The sequence below is a fragment of the Ornithorhynchus anatinus genome, chromosome 15 (genome assembly GCF_004115215.2).
Source record: "Ornithorhynchus anatinus isolate Pmale09 chromosome 15, mOrnAna1.pri.v4, whole genome shotgun sequence".
NCBI lineage: Eukaryota > Metazoa > Chordata > Mammalia > Monotremata > Ornithorhynchidae > Ornithorhynchus > Ornithorhynchus anatinus.
Genome location: NC_041742.1, coordinates 1,205,993 through 1,222,804, shown reverse-complemented (window position 1 = coordinate 1,222,804; position 16,812 = coordinate 1,205,993). Strand labels below are relative to the sequence as shown.

The following is a 16,812-nucleotide window of genomic DNA, read 5'->3' as shown; positions in this document are numbered from 1 at the left end:
GGGACCGGAGGCTCTTCAGCAGTGGCTTCTGCCAGTTCCTCAGTAGGCACCTCCCACGCCCCCCCGGCTCGGCATTTCGGGCGCTCGCAGGGAAAAGCCATGAAGGGGGAGACCAGAAATCGTCAGGACTCGACTCGGTTGTCCGTCGTGAGGCGGTGGGCTTTTCCTGCCCCTCCTGCACGTGCACCCTCGTGACTCGGCCGTCTTCTGAGACGATGCCGCTTTTGAAGGAGCAGGGCGGGCCTGACCGGTTTTACCTCTTCTGGAGTACGTTCTGCTCGGTGATGGGCCGGCTTGGGCCGAGGCCCCGTTTTACGGCAGGAGAACGAAGCGGCCCCCGAGGCCCGAGGAGCTGAAATCCAGACCTCGGCTGACAGCGACACGTTGCGCTCGGGAGCCAGCGGCCAGAGCTGGTGGGGGGGGGGCTGCGTGGCCCCGGAGGACTGGTAGGCGCTAAAATTCGGGCGACTGTCCCAAATCCACTGCCGTCTCGGCCTCCTCGCGGACCGCAGCCTGCCGCGCTGTACGTTCCAAGCGCTTAGTACGGTGCTCTGCACGCAGTAAGCGCTCAACAAATACGATGGAATGAATGAACCTACCCTCCCGAGCGTTTGGTACTCGGCTGCGCACAGAAGAAGCGCTCGGTAGATGCCTTGGAGTGGTTAACTAAGGAGGAGGTCTCCCGAGCAATCCCCAGCAACTCTGAGAAACGCTGTGGCTGAATGGATAGAGCAGAGGTCTGGGAGTCAGAAAGACCTGGATTCCAATTCCGACTTCACCGCGCGTCTGCCGTGTGACCTTGGGCAACCCGCAAGTTGCCTGCATTGGTTCTCGCTCTCGGTCTTTGGGTTGCGTGGGTTTTTTTGGTTTTGCTTTTGTTTCTATACGTCCCGAACAGGGAGGGTGAGCGAGAGAGAAACGACCTTAGCAAACCCTTAAGAGGATGTGGTGTTGGGGCCGCCGCCGCACGGGAAGTGATGTGTAGTTAGCGGTCGCCGCTCGTCGCTCTTTTCCGTCATTAAGGAAGACGGCCGGCACAGAGGGAAGAGTCCGATTTGGGGAACGGGTAACAGAGCAGCTCGGGGAGCCATTCGGTGCCAGGAAACGTGGACTGTGGGAATTGGGTGCGGGTGTGTGCCCGTTCCCGGGCTGCGGCCCCTCCGGATCCACGCTATGTCCTGTCAGAAAAAGCGTGTGACTCTCGGCGGCTCTGAGCAGCCTGAATCTGAGGTGACTTCCTAAGGCGCGGACGTGTGTGAGAGACAGAGTTATGAGAGAGACGCGTGCACGGCCCCGACGTCGGCTGGCGGGAACGTAACGTGGCGGGCTTTCTCCGCAGAGGCCGAGCACCGTCCCCGCCCCGAGCGGAGGAGGAGGAGACGGGCTTCGTTCGGGATGTTTGACGGCTATGAGAGTTGCAGCGAGGACACGAGTAGCAGCTCCAGCTCGGACGAGAGCGAAGAGGAGGTGGCCCCGTTGCCCTCCAGCCTCCCGCTTATCAAAAACAATGGGCAGGTCTACACCTATCCGGACGGCAAGTCAGGCATGGGTGAGGAGCGCTCCGAGACCTCTCCCTTCTCCGGCCCCGGCCCGGGGGGAGGGGATTCGGGGGGTCCGGGGCGTGTTGGAGAAGGACCGGGCAGGCGGGAGGCTCTTTTCCCCCTCGCGGCCCTCGGCTCGTGGGCCCCGCTGACCGGAGGGCGCTCTCCGCCCGCCGCCGGGGCCGCCGGCTCTGAGCTCAGTCCCCCGATCCCCCTCAGACGGAGGCAGCGGCCCCCGATGCCCGACGGCCTAAGGGCTCTGCGGGGCGGCCCCCGAGCCGGGCCCCGTGGGCTGAACCTGGCTTCTCTCCGTGTTTCCCAGCCACCTGTGAGATGTGCGGCATGGTGGGAGTCCGCGACGCCTTTTACTCCAAAACCAAGCGTTTCTGCAGCGTCTCGTGTTCCCGAAGTTACTCCTCCAACTCCAAGAAGGCCAGCATTCTGGCCAGGCTTCAGGTAACGGTACAGGAACCTTCTTATCTTTCCCCCTTCTGCCCCTCGCCCACCCCCCCAAACTCCCTGCCCCAGTTCCCAACGGATCAGGCCCCTCTCGCCCCCATCGCCCCCCGCGCCCCTCCGCGTTCAGGGGCTTGGCCCTCCGTTGCACCAGCTCCAAGCCGCCTCACCTCCTCTCGTCGACCACCCATTAGCTGGTTCGGCTCGGCGTTTCCCAGGTGAGCGCGCGTGAGATGGGAGGCGGCGAAGGCCGTGGCTAAAGCCGGCGTGCCTTTCTAACCTCCTGGAGCTCCCCGATGAGGGAAAACCTACCCTCTCTGGGCACATCCGCGCCCCCAGAGTGATCGGGTGATTGCCGCGGGACCTCGTGTCTCGCTGACAAAATCCCTCCATACCGATTGTGTAGTAGGTTTCGCCTGCCTGTTCACATTTTGAACTTTTTCTCTCTCTCTTAGTGGAGCAGGAGCTCAGCCTCGCTACATTTATTTCAATGTCCGCCTCCCCCTCTAGAATGTAAGCTCCTCGTGGGCAGGGATCATGTCTTCCGACTGTGTTCTCTCCTGAGTACTCCGTACAGTGGTCTGCAGCCATTGAGCGCCCAGTAAATATCCTGGGTGGATTGATAAAGAGGAGGGGGTTTCACACCTCAGATTTTCTGGGGCCCCAAGAGAGGGGGCGGCGACGGCGGGCTGCCGCGCTTGAGGTTTCATAATTGGCCCGGGCCTAGGCCTCTTGCAGGGCGAAGCCGGCACCTGGCGACCAACCACGGTATGGCTAGTGGCCCGAACTGTGGCCGCCACCTCCACTGGAGCCCACCGGGATTTCTTTGCCAGCCTTGCCCTAGCCCGGGCATCGGCCTGCGGGGCCCGCAGCCCAGATCGGGGTCTCCGGGCATAAGGGAGTCCATCTCCCGGACTTAGTCACGGACCGAGGGTAGCCGACCCTGAGTAACGGCGTGAGGAGAGAGGCCCCCGGGCGACCGCCTGCTGGGGTCTCTCAGAAAGGTGCCCTATTTTACTTAACTCTTCTCGTTCCAGGGCAAGCCTCCGACCAAGAAGGCCAAGGTTCTCCAGAAACAGCCCCTGGTAGCCAAGCTAGCCGCGTACGCCCAGTACCAGGCGACCTTGCAGAGCCAGGCCAAGACGAAGGCCGGTGAGAGGGGGGGGCCGGGAGCTCGGGGGAAGGCGGGCCGGCGGCCGGTGGCTCCCCGGCTTCATCTGGGTTTCTTTCGTTTCAGCCACGGTCTCCGTGGAAGGCTTCAGCTGGGGCAACTACATCAACAGCAATAGCTTCACAGCGGCTCCGGTCACGTGTTTCAAGCATGTGAGTATGTGGCTGTTTTGGCCCGACCCACTGCGTTCGGCGAAAATAGCCAAAGACCCAGAGCCTCGGGGTCTTGGTGGAGATGGTTTTCTCTTTACTTCCACAGTATTAATGATGAAGTTTCCCTGTTTAAAAAAAAAAAAAAGAATTAGGTCAGGACCAGAGGTCTCCCAGTTAGAAACGGAACTGGCAGAGTTTAGCTCTAAATCCTGTATCGTGCATTTCCCCGGAATGAGGCGGTGCGGTTGGGGTCCACCTCATTTTCCCCCTGTAATGAAACCCCTCAGCCCCAGGTCTGTCACGTCCCCCTGCCCCCTGAGTTAGGAACCAGCTGGCAGGTGGTTCCGAAATCCCTGCCTTCACAGTGTCCGAACTTTCGGGGAGTGAGAGCGAGGAGTGGGGGCTGGGGAGAGGGTCTGTGTTCTTCTGAATAGTTTTCTCAAGTTGCGCTCTCGGATGAGGGAAATGTGAACTTCCAAGTGATTCCTCTGTTGTGTTCCGTGCGTGTAGTACAGCGCTTATGGACGCTCAATAAATACCGTTCACTGATTGATCCCTCCTCTTCCGAAATACCCCGAAGGCCAAGCGTAAGAGTGAAGAAAGCAATTCGTTTTTAGTTGGAAAGGCTTCTGAGGCGTTTCTTTAAGGTCTAGGTTATTTGGGACCCGTGAAAGACCATTCAGATTCACACCGGAAGCTGTGCGTCTCTGAAGACTAATTATTAAAGATGTTCACTGGGGAATTCGCATGCAGCTTCGTTCTGCATTTCTCACCGTGTCCTTAAACTGGCTTTACGCACAGAGCTGCCGTATCACTGCATATTCGAGTGGGTCTGTGTGTTTGTGGATCAGCAGAGAACTCTGTGGAGCTAAAATATGCACACTTCCTTTTCCGAGTTCCCAATTCGGTTCGGCATTAAGTGCCAAAAAATCTGTCTCCGATAGCGTCTTCCAGGTTTGGCTTCCAATTATGAATAAGGAACGTGTTCGTTTTCTCCAAGATGTATCCGTTCGCTCTCTGTGTTTGGTACCGCGTCCGTTCACGCAGTAAAAGGTTAAGGGTGACAGAGGGAAGAGCCGGCCCCCCGCGGGGTCCGAAGCGTTGGGTGATGGGGCAGTGGGTTCGCCTCCTCGAATCGCGTTTTGAATAGCGGCCGTGAGACGGAACCCGTTTCTGCTAAACGAAGCCCCTTGCGTGACCCTGAAACGGAAAGGGAAAAAGGCGTTTGGTAACCCCCACCGCCCGTTCGGGTGGGAATGACTGCGATCGGAGGTACTGGGAAAGGGTCTCGTCCTTCTGCTCCGTCCCTCCCCACCCACCGCCGAGCTTCCGGTGGCCTGCGTTGTGTCTCCTCGCCGGACACCTGATTGTTGGAGAACGACAGGGATGAGGGGAAGGGAGGCGCGTGCAGACGGGGACAGCCGCGCTGCGTGGAGCTAGTCTACACTTGGTATGTGCCCGCGTGGCTTGTATCCGAGGGTGGGTGCGCGTCCTGCCCTCGCTATGGAGCGGCCCCAGATCCCATCATAAATCGCATCCTATCCCGAATTGTGGAATTCAAGACGGAAAGCCCTGTCTGCTGATGTCTAGCCGGTTCACTTTTTCGATGAGGCCTCCAGCTTTACGTTGAGGCGCCTTGCCTTCCCCTGTCAGATCCTTGAAACAGCTAGTATCTTGGCACGGGCAGAGTGCGGGGCAGGGGTTTCTTGTGGCTCAAGGTGTTGAGCCTTCATCCTCTGCCCACAGGTGATTTAGGAAGCCCGCTCCACGGAGGGCAGCCTCCTCTAAGGGCTTTTGAGGAAATTATCTGGACCCCGTTCTCTTGAGAATCTGCTCAGCCTTCTTGAAATACATACAAATATATTCCTCTGGTTAACTTCCTCATGCACTTTTTTTTAGTCTTCCCTCGCCCAGGCGTTCAGTACACACCGTAAAAGCTCAATCATTACCACCGTTTGATGGATCAGAGCTTAAGGGGCCATAAGTGATTATACATGCCACGTGGGGTCTAGTCAGGGTTCTGAGTCTGTCCAAGCAGGATGGTCTAGTGGATAGAGCACGGGCCTGGGAGTCAGAAAGTCGTGGGTTCGAAGTGCATCCTAAGTGCCAAGAACCATTCTGAGCTTCGGGGTGGGTACCAGGTCATCAGGTTGTCCCACGTGGGGCTCAGAGTCTTAAACCCCCTTTTACAGATGAAGTAACTGAAGCCCAGACAAGTTAAGTGATTCGCCCAAAGCCACACGCCTGGCAACCGGCGGAGCCAGGATTGGAACCCACCACCTCCGACTCCCGAGCCCGTTCCCTTTGCACTGAGCCACGCTGGCCTTGTCCGCCCTGTGACCTTGGACAAGTCACTTCACTTCTCTGGGCCTCGGTTCCCTGAGCCAGAAAATGGAGATTGAAACGGTGAGCCCCAAGTGGGACAGGGAGTGTGTCCATCCCGATTTGCGTGTAGCTACCCCAGCGCATAGTACGGCACACAGTAAGCGCTTAAAAAATACAATCATCAGCAGCAGCATCTTCCCACGGCGCTTGTGGATACTTTGCCAGGTTTTGTCTGGTGTGTTTATTTTACCGAAACCCTTTTATCCCTGGTGGGTTTTTTGTTGCGTTGAAACTCCCAACGTCCCCGAAAGGCAGGTTTATCCCTACATGCCGCGACGGAGGCCCGGGAAGGCCAAGCGGCACATCTGAGGTCAAGCAGAGGGCCGGGGGCGGAGCAGGGACTAGAACCTGGCTCTCCTGACTCTCAGATCTGCGTCCTTTGCCCGGGACTGACGATGGTTGCTCCTAGTTAGGCGCTTGGGGAGGAGCATTCAGGACGTCGGTCCGCCGGCTTTCCAAACTGGGCGACCCCCATGGGAACGGTTCTGGAAATACCGTCGGTATTTCCGTAGCTGGTCAGGTGGTTGCTGGGTCCAGGGCACTGCCTTGGACGCTAAGCCCGGGGCACTGACTCAGCCTGGGCCACATAAGACTCCCAGGCTAAGAGTTCGGGGAGGCGCCGGGGGGAATGGAGCAGGCGAACCCCCCTGGGAAAGGAATAACTGGACAGATTGATTTAAAGACAACGGTTCAGTAACGACTGCAGCGCGTAGCGTTGTGGCCAAAGGTTTTTTTTAATGGTACTTGTTAAGCGCTTACTCGGTGCCAGGCGCTGTACAGAGCGCCAAGGTAGAGCCGAGATGTCGAGCACTCTGCGCCTTGCTCCACACCGTATCGAGGGCTGACGTGAATCGCAGATGAGCAGTCGGACGTGGGCCCTGCCCCGCCAAAGGCCCCTGGTCCAAATGGGGGAGAGCGGGTGTGTCCAGCCAGGAGGGGACGGAACAGACACCAGCGAGAGTTCATTTTTACAAAATTCCTCAGTCCAAAGCAGTTGCCCTCGGCTGCTCTCGATAGGCACGCTGCCAAGCGGCCCGGGGTGGTCTCCTGGGGCACCTCCGCGCCCAAGGCTCTCTTCCTAGAGCTCCGGCAGGAAAGGGGGAGAGAGGTGAGGTGGGAGCGGGGAGGGATCGGCGGGAGGGGGTGGGATACGCCCCCTAAATCCCCCGCCCTCAGCCAGCACCTTCCTCGCGACAACCTCCACCCCATCGGGCCCTCGGGAAACTCTTGGTTGCCACATTCCCACAGGTGGATTTCCATCCCGCTCATTCCTGCTCCACGGAACCCCAAAGCATGTTGGAGTAGGGTCTGAGTTGAATTGGGTGGTTTTTTTCTTTCTATGGGTCTCTTTTGTTTGTTTGTTTGTGTAACTACTCCTCTCCCTTCCGACTTCAACAGCAGATTGGCACGGAGTTAAAAGCGTTGCTCTGAAGGAAGCAGGTAGCCAACGTTGGTTGGGTCCCCAAGAAGCCACAGTTCCCGAGGAAAGGCCAGATCCCTATGGTGTTCATCTAAAAGCTTTAGATTTTCAGGATTGGATTTGGAATATTGTAAAATCTGGATGTGAATCCAAGAATAATCAAAACAAGTCACTTATTTGGAGAGCGGTGGGCCGTCTCTCTGTAGGTTACAAGAACGGTCACCTGTGTACGGAACTTCTCCAGAGCATTTGGTGGCCTAGTTAAAAGAGCATGGGAGTCAGACAACCTGGGTTCTAATCCCAGCTTTGCCACTTAGCTTCTGGGGTACTTAGTCACTTAAATTCACAGTTCTCTCATCTGTAAAATGGGACTTTACGCTCTGTTCTCTCATCCTGTAGACCGTGAGACCCACGTGGGACAGAGACCGCGTCCTACCTCATTAAATTAGATCTGCTCCACTGCTTAGCACTGTGTTGGGCACATGTATCGGCCTCAGCGGGAGGCGGCGTGTCCTAGCGGAAAGAGCACGAGCCTGGGGGTCAGAGGACCTGGGTTCTAACCCTGCTGTGCAACCTTGGACGAGTCACTTAGCTTCTCTCTGCCTCAGTGTCCTCATCTGCAAAATGAGGATTCAAAGCCTGTTCTCCCTCCTACTTAGACTATGAGGCCCATGTGGAATTGGATTATCTTGTGTATACTTTAAGACGGTGCTTGGCACATAGTAAAAGCCTAACAAATACCATTGCTGTTATTATTACTGTCATTATTATTATCGTCTAATACCCCAGTTGTTTTTGTTAGAAGCACTGGGGCTGGTCTCTCCATATTCAGTGAGTCAGTCATCCTTCTGGAGTTTTGGTTTTCGTTTTTAAGAAGTCGAGCGAATTTGTGTGATTTCCTGGTTCCTCTCCCTCCCAAATAGCCTCTGCTTTGCTTCTGGAACCCTTGGTCTTGGTGCAGGTGGAATTTTTCTCACGAGTAGAAAAATTTCTTGTCTTTCCAGTGCAGTCATTTCTGCCGTAAGGCAGCGGTCAGGCTCTTGAAGCACTCGGGCTATGGGGAAACGTCATCGGTAACCAGCGAGTCGATAAGAGTTCGCGGGTCGGAGGGTGGGCCGCGGCCGACAGGTGAGAAGCAGCGTGGCCTAGTGGGACGAGGACGTGCCTGGGAGTCGGGGCGCCTGGGTTCTAATCCTTCCTCCGCCACTGAACTGCTCTCTGACTGGGGGAAGTCACTTCACTTCTCTGCCTCACAGCGGGGAGTCAATCCCTGTTCTCCTTCCCGCTTAAACTGTGAGCCCCACATGGGACCTGGTGGTCTTATATCTGCCTTAGCACTTAGTTCAGTGCTTGTCACATAGTAAGGGTGCTTAATAAATACCTCGCTTTTTATTCTCAATGCTAATTTCTCTCTTGTTTCATCCTCCACCAGAAAAAACACCCTCTGCCCTTACCACTCGTTGCTATTTAACTGTATCAAATAGTGCAAAGCTGCAGAGACGCGCAGTCCGGCAGGGATCGGGGTCACGGCGGGGTCACGCCTGGACCGACACCCCGCACCCGCTCACGTCCAATTTCTCCCGCCCCGCGACTCCTCGTGTCGGTGTGGGGACCGCGGCCCACGAGGGTGGACTCGTAGCCGAGGGGAACGGTTCCTGAATCCTTCCGTCGTGCTCTATGGAAATGCGGATTCCGTAGCTCCCAATTTCCCGTTTCTCACTTGTCGACCCGCGTTACCCTCGTTTCTCCCCCTATCCTTTCTAAAAGGAAATTCCCGTAGCGAGGAGGTTGTGGGGCAGTGGGAGGAATTGTCTCTGTTTGGGTCAGTGTTTCCCTGGCCTATTCCAACCCGGTTCGGAAGATCTGTCCTGGATGGAGAGGACCTTTATTTTGGGGGATGGTTTTTTGCACTCAGGCCATGTGAACCTGTCCTCTGTCCCTTTTTAGCAAGGCAGTCCCGGGTCCGTTTCCCCAGGAGGTGAGGCAGCAGTGATCAGACTCCTAATATTGTCCTGGAATGATTTTTTTTTTCTTTTGATGTTGTTGGCTTTTTCTTGGTTTTTGTGTTTTGGCTTTTGTTTTTTTGTTTCGGTTTTTTGTTTTTTTGTTTTTCTTTTTCATTTTCCCTCACCACGCAGAGCCGCCGGGCGAGGCGGTGCCTTGGGTTCCTCGTGCGCCGCCCCAGGGGCCCCCCACAGACCACCTGGAGGGACGGGGGATGGCTCCCCTAGGTGACGGAGTCCGGGCCGCCGGGGACGGGGACTCTCGGCGGGGCCGAGCCGCCCCGACCCCCAGAGACGCAGACCCCCCCCCCCACCCCACCCCACCCACGGCGTGCCACCGACCCAGCCGAGGAAGGGTGCCCGCCTGCCGGTCCATCGGGGAGCCCCCCGGGGTCCGGATCTGGGCCGCGCCACCCACCCGCCCCCCTCGCCGGGACCTTCCTGATTGCGGCTTACCTTGCAGGGAAGGAGAGGCGGCCGCTCCCAGATAAGCCCTCACGACCTTGCAGGGGAGGAGAGCCGCTCCCAGATAAGCCCTCCCGATGGTTCCCGGATCAGGAAGTGGTGAGCCACATCTTCCTTGCTTGGGGAGGAGCCTGAGAGGCGGGCGGAGCTCTTCGCCACGAGTCTGGAAGGTAAATTTGTTGTTCCCTGTAAACTTTGGTTCTGCTAGTTCACACTATGCCAATCCAGATTTCAGAGTTCTCCCTCCCTCCCTCCGTCCCACCAGTCAGCGAAGACCAATGACCTGCAGGAAGTTGGGCTGTGGAGCCCGGGCTTGGCTAGTCTTTGGCACCGGAGACCGTCCGGCACGGGAAAAGGGAAGACCGGCGGGGCCCCGTCGGGTCCCCGGCCACCCCAGGGTGCACGGCCGGCGCCGGGGGGCCTCTTTTCCTCCTCCTTCTCCTCCTCCTCCTCCTCCTCCTCCTTCTCCCCTGCAGGAGGCAAGCTCTGTAGATTGGTGTAGGAGGGCCTAACAGAACCACAACCTTACAGGCAAGAACAAATGTCCCTTTCTGCTATTTTCTCCTATACCAATCCAGACCCGAGGAACCAAACCTCCCACCCCTACCCCCCCACGAGGCCCGCGGGCCGACTAAAAGATGGGATTGCCTGAGGGATGGGATTGTCCGTTGGGGAGCCACGTTGGGAGTCGGCTCCTCGGGCTCCTCCTCCTCCTCTTCCTTAGCAAGGGACAGGCCCGAGCGGGCAGGACACCGAGCAGCGTCCAGGCGGCCAGCGGCGCCTTGGCTGATTCCGGGTTTGAGCCTCCGCTTCTGCCACGGGGCTCGACTCTGAGCAGATCCGTGGCCCCAGAGGTCCGACCGGTGTTCCCGACCGATCCCCATCTAGGTGATCCGTCTCTTCCTCTGACTCCACCGGCAGGCGGGGGGGAGCCAACGCTGCATCTAGAGGGGCGGAGCGGGAGGCAACGGACGCAGCCGGTCTTGGATCCGAGGGAGCTAGGCGCCCTCGCGGTGAGCCGGTTGCCCCCCAGCCGGAGAGGCCATCGGGTCGTCCCCCACCGAGTGGCGAGATCCCGGGTTTTCTTGACCGAAGCGGAGGGCCACGGTCGCCTCCGGGCTTCCGGTCCCGGGTCCTGGCTCTTCTCCATTTATCACGGGGCCCCCACCCGCCGCCACCCCCACCCCCCGTCCACCCTGCCCCATCCCCAGCACCCTCCGGCTCCACAGGCGCTATGTTTTGAACAGTTGGGCGATCTGAGCGATCCTGCAAACCGGTGCCGGGGAGAGAAAAACCAATGGACCGTGAACCCCAGGGAGAGAGCATTTGCTGTCGAGCATCGTCGTCACCGTTCTCGTTAGGCCCAAGGGCGAGATCCTCGGGACTCTCTGCTTCCTCCGGGGGCCGCTCACCCTCGCGCTTGTAGCTTTACATTGGCTCAACCTTCACTAAGGCGCGCCGCGCTCGGCTCTTCGGTCAGCGAGCTGAGCCTTCTTCATTCTGACGGGGTGGTTTCGCCTAACTGGAGAGCTGGCTATCTGTCGATACTTGGGCATCTATCAGAATCGGGGTGTGATTCGTTTACCGCTCTTGTTTTAGCTTCACAGAACCGGTTATTTTCTCTCCCTTTCCCCTCCCTTTTCCCAAAGCTACCCTTCCGATGTGACCTCTTAATGACCTCCGCAGCCGTGGGTACATGGACGGAAACGTTTCCAACTTCTCCAAAGGCGTAAAATCCTCTTGGTCGGTCAGGACGATCTGGCTGGCTGACTCCGGCAGAGCCGGTTAAAAATCTCGGGGGGGGGGGGGGGGTCCCGCTTTTTAAGTGAAGGCTTGTCTTCTGACCGTGTCTCCGGTGTTTTAACTTACTGACCCCAGACCTCGACGGGTCCGTTTATTTTTTTTCCCTCTCATCCTCGCCTGCCAGATTTCTTCAGCTTTCTTTTGAGTGGTCACAACCCTTCATCCCGTCACTTTTCCTCACCCTCGTGCCCACCGTACGTTGCAAAGGAAAACGCCGCCTTTACAGGGGAAGTGGGAACGTAACCCGCCCGCACGGCTCGACTTCCTCCTCTACCTGGTCGCCAGTTACTTGCGCAGCAGGGGTTGTCTAAGATGCACGAGCGACGGAGATGCTTCTCTCATTAACCCAGGGTTGGGAGTCGGATATGCAACTCCAGGGACTCGGGGGGTCCGCCTTTTTGAGCAGCTTAAATCCCTGTCGGTCAGGGCCCGATGGGAGCGATCGCCACTTAGGTCCACTCTGTCGACCGAAATCTGCCTAGTCGACCAAACGGAATTGTCAACTGTGCCCAGCGTTGCGTCGCAGCTTCCACCTCTCCCACCCCCGCCCCACCCCACCCCCAACGCCAGGGCCCACGGTTGGAGTCCGAAGGCAGGGCCACTTGTGCTCATTTGAGTTGTGTTGTTCTTGAACTTCACACTGAAACGCTTCGGAGATCCTAGAGAATTGCGTTGTCTAAAACTCGAGTAGGGTGGGGTAGGGGTGGAGCAGACTTTTCCGAGAAGCCTGAGAATTACCAAATTGCAAGTCCCCTCCCTGGACTCCGGCTCCTCTCGGACGGCCGTTGCCGATGTGAGATGCTCTCTGTAGGCTCTGAAGGGTGACGGGGTGCTAACTGGCTGTTTGTGTGCGACAGGCACCTATGGGGACCTGCTGGGGAGACATCTCCGACAACATCCGGGTCGAAGTGCCCAACACGGATTGCAGCCTCCCTACCAAAGTCTTTTGGATCGCGGGAGTCGTAAAAATCGCAGGTGAGACCCGAGCCCCTCTTTCCAGGATGGGTCCGACGGCGCGGGGTCGTGCGGCACTCGGATCGAGGGGAAACTGACCATTTTTAAACCGGGCGGGAGTGAGCTCGTTTCCTCAGGGCGCCGAGGGGCCAATGGGATGAGACCGGGAACCGACCGCGTCCCACCAGATGGGGCTCGGCCCCCATCCCGCCGTCTAAGGGGGAAGGACAACAGTCCCTCCGGACTAGAAACTCGTCCGGGGCAGGGACCGTGTCTGTTTATTGTCACGATGTACTCTTCCAAGCACTCAGAGCACTTTTCTGCATTTAGTAGGCGCTCGGAAAATAGGAATGAATGAATGGTTTTGAATCCCCATTTTCCAAATGAGGGAACCGGGGTGCGGCGAAGTATAGTGACTTGCCCCCGTTCACCTGGGGAGATGAAGTTAGCCCAGGCTGTGACATCTACATCGGCGGCCAAGGCTTCTGCTTGAGTTTTCTGTCCTCCCCCCGAAAGACTTGGCCCCGTCTCGGTCATCCGAGGGCCGGGCCGCCGCCGGGCCGCGGTCCGAAGATGGCCGAGGGGAGGGGAGGAGCCTCGGCCCCCGTCCTGGGATGTCGCGTGCCGGGTCCCGGTCTGCCGGGTGCCAGCCTGACCTGACCGCAGGCCGGTCGCTTCCAGGCTACAACGCTCTGCTGCGCTACGAAGGGTTCGAAAACGACTCCAGCCTGGACTTCTGGTGCAGCGTGTGCGGCTCCGACATCCACCCCGTGGGCTGGTGCGCCACCAGCGGGAAGCCCCTGGTCCCCCCGCGAAGTACGTAAGCCCCAGCGAAGCGCCTCTCCCCCGGAGGGGGCCGGGAAGGGCCCCGCGGGATGGACGCGGGGACGGGGTGGTGCTCCTCAGAGTGGGGACCAGAGGCGAAATCGGATGCCTAGCTCCCCGTTAGGATTAGGAATCGCGGGAATTGTCCAGCGTCCCCCGAGCACTGGCTGGGACAGAGGCAAAACGGGCAGGTCACACGCAGTCCCAATCGCACACGGGGCTCCCGGACCAAAGGGGAGGGATGACATCTCCAGAGGAACCCATCTTCGGCAGGTCTGGGCTCGCTGGAGCCGGTGGCTCCAGGGGAGCAGAGGACCAGGAGCGGGGGCCCGGCAGCCACCGTTCTGTCGGGCGAGCCTTCCGGGCTTCGGCGGGGCACAACCCCATTCCGCTCTTGGCGTAGGGGTAACTAACCGATGCCTCTGTCTCTCGCAACAGCCATTCAGCACAAGTACACAAACTGGAAGACTTTTCTAGTGAAACGTCTTACCGGTGCCAAAACGCTTCCTCCCGACTTCTCCCAAAAGGTAACGGTCGCACAGGGTTGACTGACCGGTGAGGCGGGGTCAGCACCCGGGATTTGATGAGCAAAGAGGGGTGGGTCAGGGCGACGTCCTCGGACGGCGGACTTGCCGCCCGACTGCCCTGGGATGTCGGTCGGAGCCGGGGGTGGGAGTGGACCCCGCCGACGGCAGCGGGAGGTCCGACGAGAAGCTCTGCGGGCACGGGCCAGGCGTCGGTGGAGCAGGGCGACGACTCGGGGCTTGGGGCTGTGGGGGAGTGGGCAGCGGAGCACTTACTGTGACCAGTGGCCACATTGGCACGCCGCTCCTCAGCGGCCCTCATTTCCTCTACCTGGCAACGCGTTCTGCCCAAGCCCCTCCACCCCCTCGCACTCCTCCCCCTTGTCCCTCACGGGCTCCGTTCCGCCGTAGACGGCCGGGCCTGTCTCGATAGGACCGGGATGGTCTGGGACCAGAGTCAGGCCGCTCCTGCCGCGCTGGCGCAAAGTCTCTCTTGGATGACCGCCCCCCGCATGGAGCCGGCTAGATTTTGATTCTTCCTCGGCCAGATTCCACGTCCCGGAGAGTTGCCGGTCGGCCCGCTTCCGCTGGTGTTAAAAAGGGTGTCCTCCCCGCAGCCCGTTCTTCTGCCTCCGTCTCCAGGTGACCGAAAGCATGCAATATCCCTTCAAGCCTTCCATGAGAGTAGAAGTGGTGGACAAGACGCACCTCTGTCGGACGCGGGTAGCGGTGGTGGAGAGGGTGATCGGCGGGCGGCTGCGCCTGGTGTACGAGGAGAGCGAGGACAAGTCCGACGACTTCTGGTGCCACATGTACAGCCCGCTGATTCACCACATCGGCTGGTCCCGGAGCATCGGCCATCGGTTCAAAAGACCCGGTGAGCGCCTTCCCGAAAAGTCCTCCTAACCCCCCGGGGGCCTGTCGAGCGGGGTCCCACCGAGTCCTCTGCCAGTCGTCTTAGAACAAAAATGCCCCCCGGGGAGGTCTAAGCAGCTTCTGTGTTCAGCCAGTGACGAGATCCGCTCGAAAGATCCGCTTTCACCGACCGGCTTCCCCTCTCCCCTTGTGTCCCTCCCTGGTCACAGCCCGGCCTCGTCTCTCTGCTCTTCCACACCCCCTCGCTCCCTCCCTGTCCCCTCATGGCCCCCCACACGCCCACCCCACCCCCAAAAAAAAGATGTCAATTCAAACTTCTCCATCTTCACTTTGAACCAAGTTAGCCAAAGTGAAGAACTGTTGGTATTTTACACGGCCCATTCTCAAGGCTAAACACTGGGGTGGATGCAAGATGATGAGCTCAAACTGGGGAATGACCATAATCCTTGTTGGGGGATTTGGGGAGGCCTCGCCATGTGCCCAGCACTGTGCAAAGCGCTGGAATGAAAACCCAGTGAACGAGTTTGATGGGAACCCTCAGCCTCATCCCTGGTATCTACTGAGCGCTTACCACGGGCGGAGCACGGTACTGAGCGCTTGGGAATCCTCGCCCGTGCCGGCCTCCGCTGATGTGGCCCAGGCGGCTTTCGAAGGGAGTCTGTTGAGTGACATCAGCCCCTGATCTCTTATTCATTCATTCAGTAGTATTTATTGAGCGCTTACTATGTGCAGAGCACTGTACTAAGCGCTTGGAATGTACAGTTCGGCAACAGATAGAGACGATCCCTGCCCATTGACGGGCTTACAGTCTTAGGAGGCCTAGGCGACCGAGAGTCACGGCGAGAGGCGGTGTCGCGAAGGCGGGCAGGCCGGCGGCCCCCGTCTGCACCGCCGGACGGCGTTTCGGGCCCCGAGAGCGAAAACAGGAAGCGAAACATGGGTGTTGGTCTTCTCACAAACGCTGACAGATTAGCGTGTAACTTTTCCTTGTAGATATTACAAAGAAACAAGATGGACATTTTGATACACCACCACATTTATTTGCTAAGGTAAGAAACTTTTAATCAGAACCCTCATCTCTCGATTGGATTTGAAAGAGGGCTGTGGGATTTTTTTTTTCCTGAAATGAGTGAAAACCTCCGTAATCTGTTCCTTGGCCAGGATAAGACCCCGTGGTCTGTAAGTGTGGCAGCTCTGCACTGCCATTATCCTAAAGTTTTGCGATGTTGCCTCGAATCCCCCGAGCCCCGTTGTCACTCGAGTAAAAACGCTCGGCAGGAAAGCAACTCTCTGGACCTTGTCGGTGGTGGAATTTTTAAGCGGATGGGTTGGAGCTTTCGGGCCTAAACCACAGCGGAGGCGTCCCTCGTTTGTGGCAGTAACGGATCTGTGCTTTCGTCCGCTTCTCTAGGTGAAAGAAGTAGACCAAAGTGGGGAGTGGTACAAGGAAGGGATGAAGCTGGAAGCTATCGATCCCTTAAACCTGTCTGCGATATGCGTGGCGACCATCAGGAAGGTAAGCGGTCTTGGACTCGGGCCCCGCTAAGCCGTCTCCTCGGGCCGCCCGCCACTCGTCCGGTGGGCCGAGGCCGGGGCTGGGGGAAGAGCCGGCAGGTTAGATGGCTCAGGGCCGGCCTGGCGTTTGGCCAGAGACCCGGGAACTGGGAGGTGTAGATCGGCCCCACGGGGAACGGCTCCCTGGCCTGGGCCTAACCCAGCCGAGACGGGAAATGGATTAGAATCTGCCGCCCCCTGAATTATTCAGGCTGTGCACGGCTCGGCCCCGCCGTCTGGTTATCTTTGGCCTAAATGAGTGGAACTCATGTTGCTCGTCTCTGCGGGTGGGCCACCTGAGCATTTTCGGGCAACAGGAATGCGCTCTCGGGGCCACGTAGACCCCGCCTTTGTCTGGAGGTGTAATAATCCGTACGGTTGACCAGCCTAAAGATCTCCGAGTCGGTAAATCTTTCCCGTCAGGCCATTTGGCCTTTCAGCTGCGGTGTTGACTCGAGACTAAGTTTGCGGTGATGCTTTTTTTGTGGTTTTTCTGTGTTGTTTTGAGGGTGGGGGCCGTCAGGGGAAGTGGTTTTCTGTCTTCCATTGTAGATGTCAGGGCTGTGAGGAAGGCAGTGAAAACCATCAGCGGGGGCGAGCGGTAACCATTTGGTCGGGTAGTTGGTGTCCATCTATCCCAGGTGATTATTACGGTCTTGGTCAAGTGCTTACTATATGTCAAG

The 16,812-nt window shown here is 58.3% G+C and overlaps 1 protein-coding gene across 3 annotated transcripts in view; it reads left to right on the top strand.

Moving 5' to 3' along the window:
• MBTD1 (mbt domain containing 1) overlaps positions 1-16,812 on the top strand; it is a 34,411-nt gene that overhangs the window by 5,854 nt on the left and 11,745 nt on the right. For 2 of the 3 annotated variants that reach the window (XM_029079916.2, XM_029079917.2), the window contains exons 3-12: positions 1,340-1,549; positions 1,864-2,003; positions 3,035-3,149; positions 3,235-3,320; positions 12,254-12,371; positions 13,032-13,166; positions 13,614-13,702; positions 14,342-14,576; positions 15,569-15,624; positions 15,987-16,091. In XM_029079916.2, coding sequence (XP_028935749.1) covers positions 1,396-1,549; positions 1,864-2,003; positions 3,035-3,149; positions 3,235-3,320; positions 12,254-12,371; positions 13,032-13,166; positions 13,614-13,702; positions 14,342-14,576; positions 15,569-15,624; positions 15,987-16,091 — 1,233 coding nt within the window. In that variant the 5' untranslated portion in view covers positions 1,340-1,395. The remainder of the gene's footprint in view (positions 1-1,339; positions 1,550-1,863; positions 2,004-3,034; positions 3,150-3,234; positions 3,321-12,253; positions 12,372-13,031; positions 13,167-13,613; positions 13,703-14,341; positions 14,577-15,568; positions 15,625-15,986; positions 16,092-16,812) is intronic. The other variant, XM_029079918.2, reaches the window with a different exon arrangement.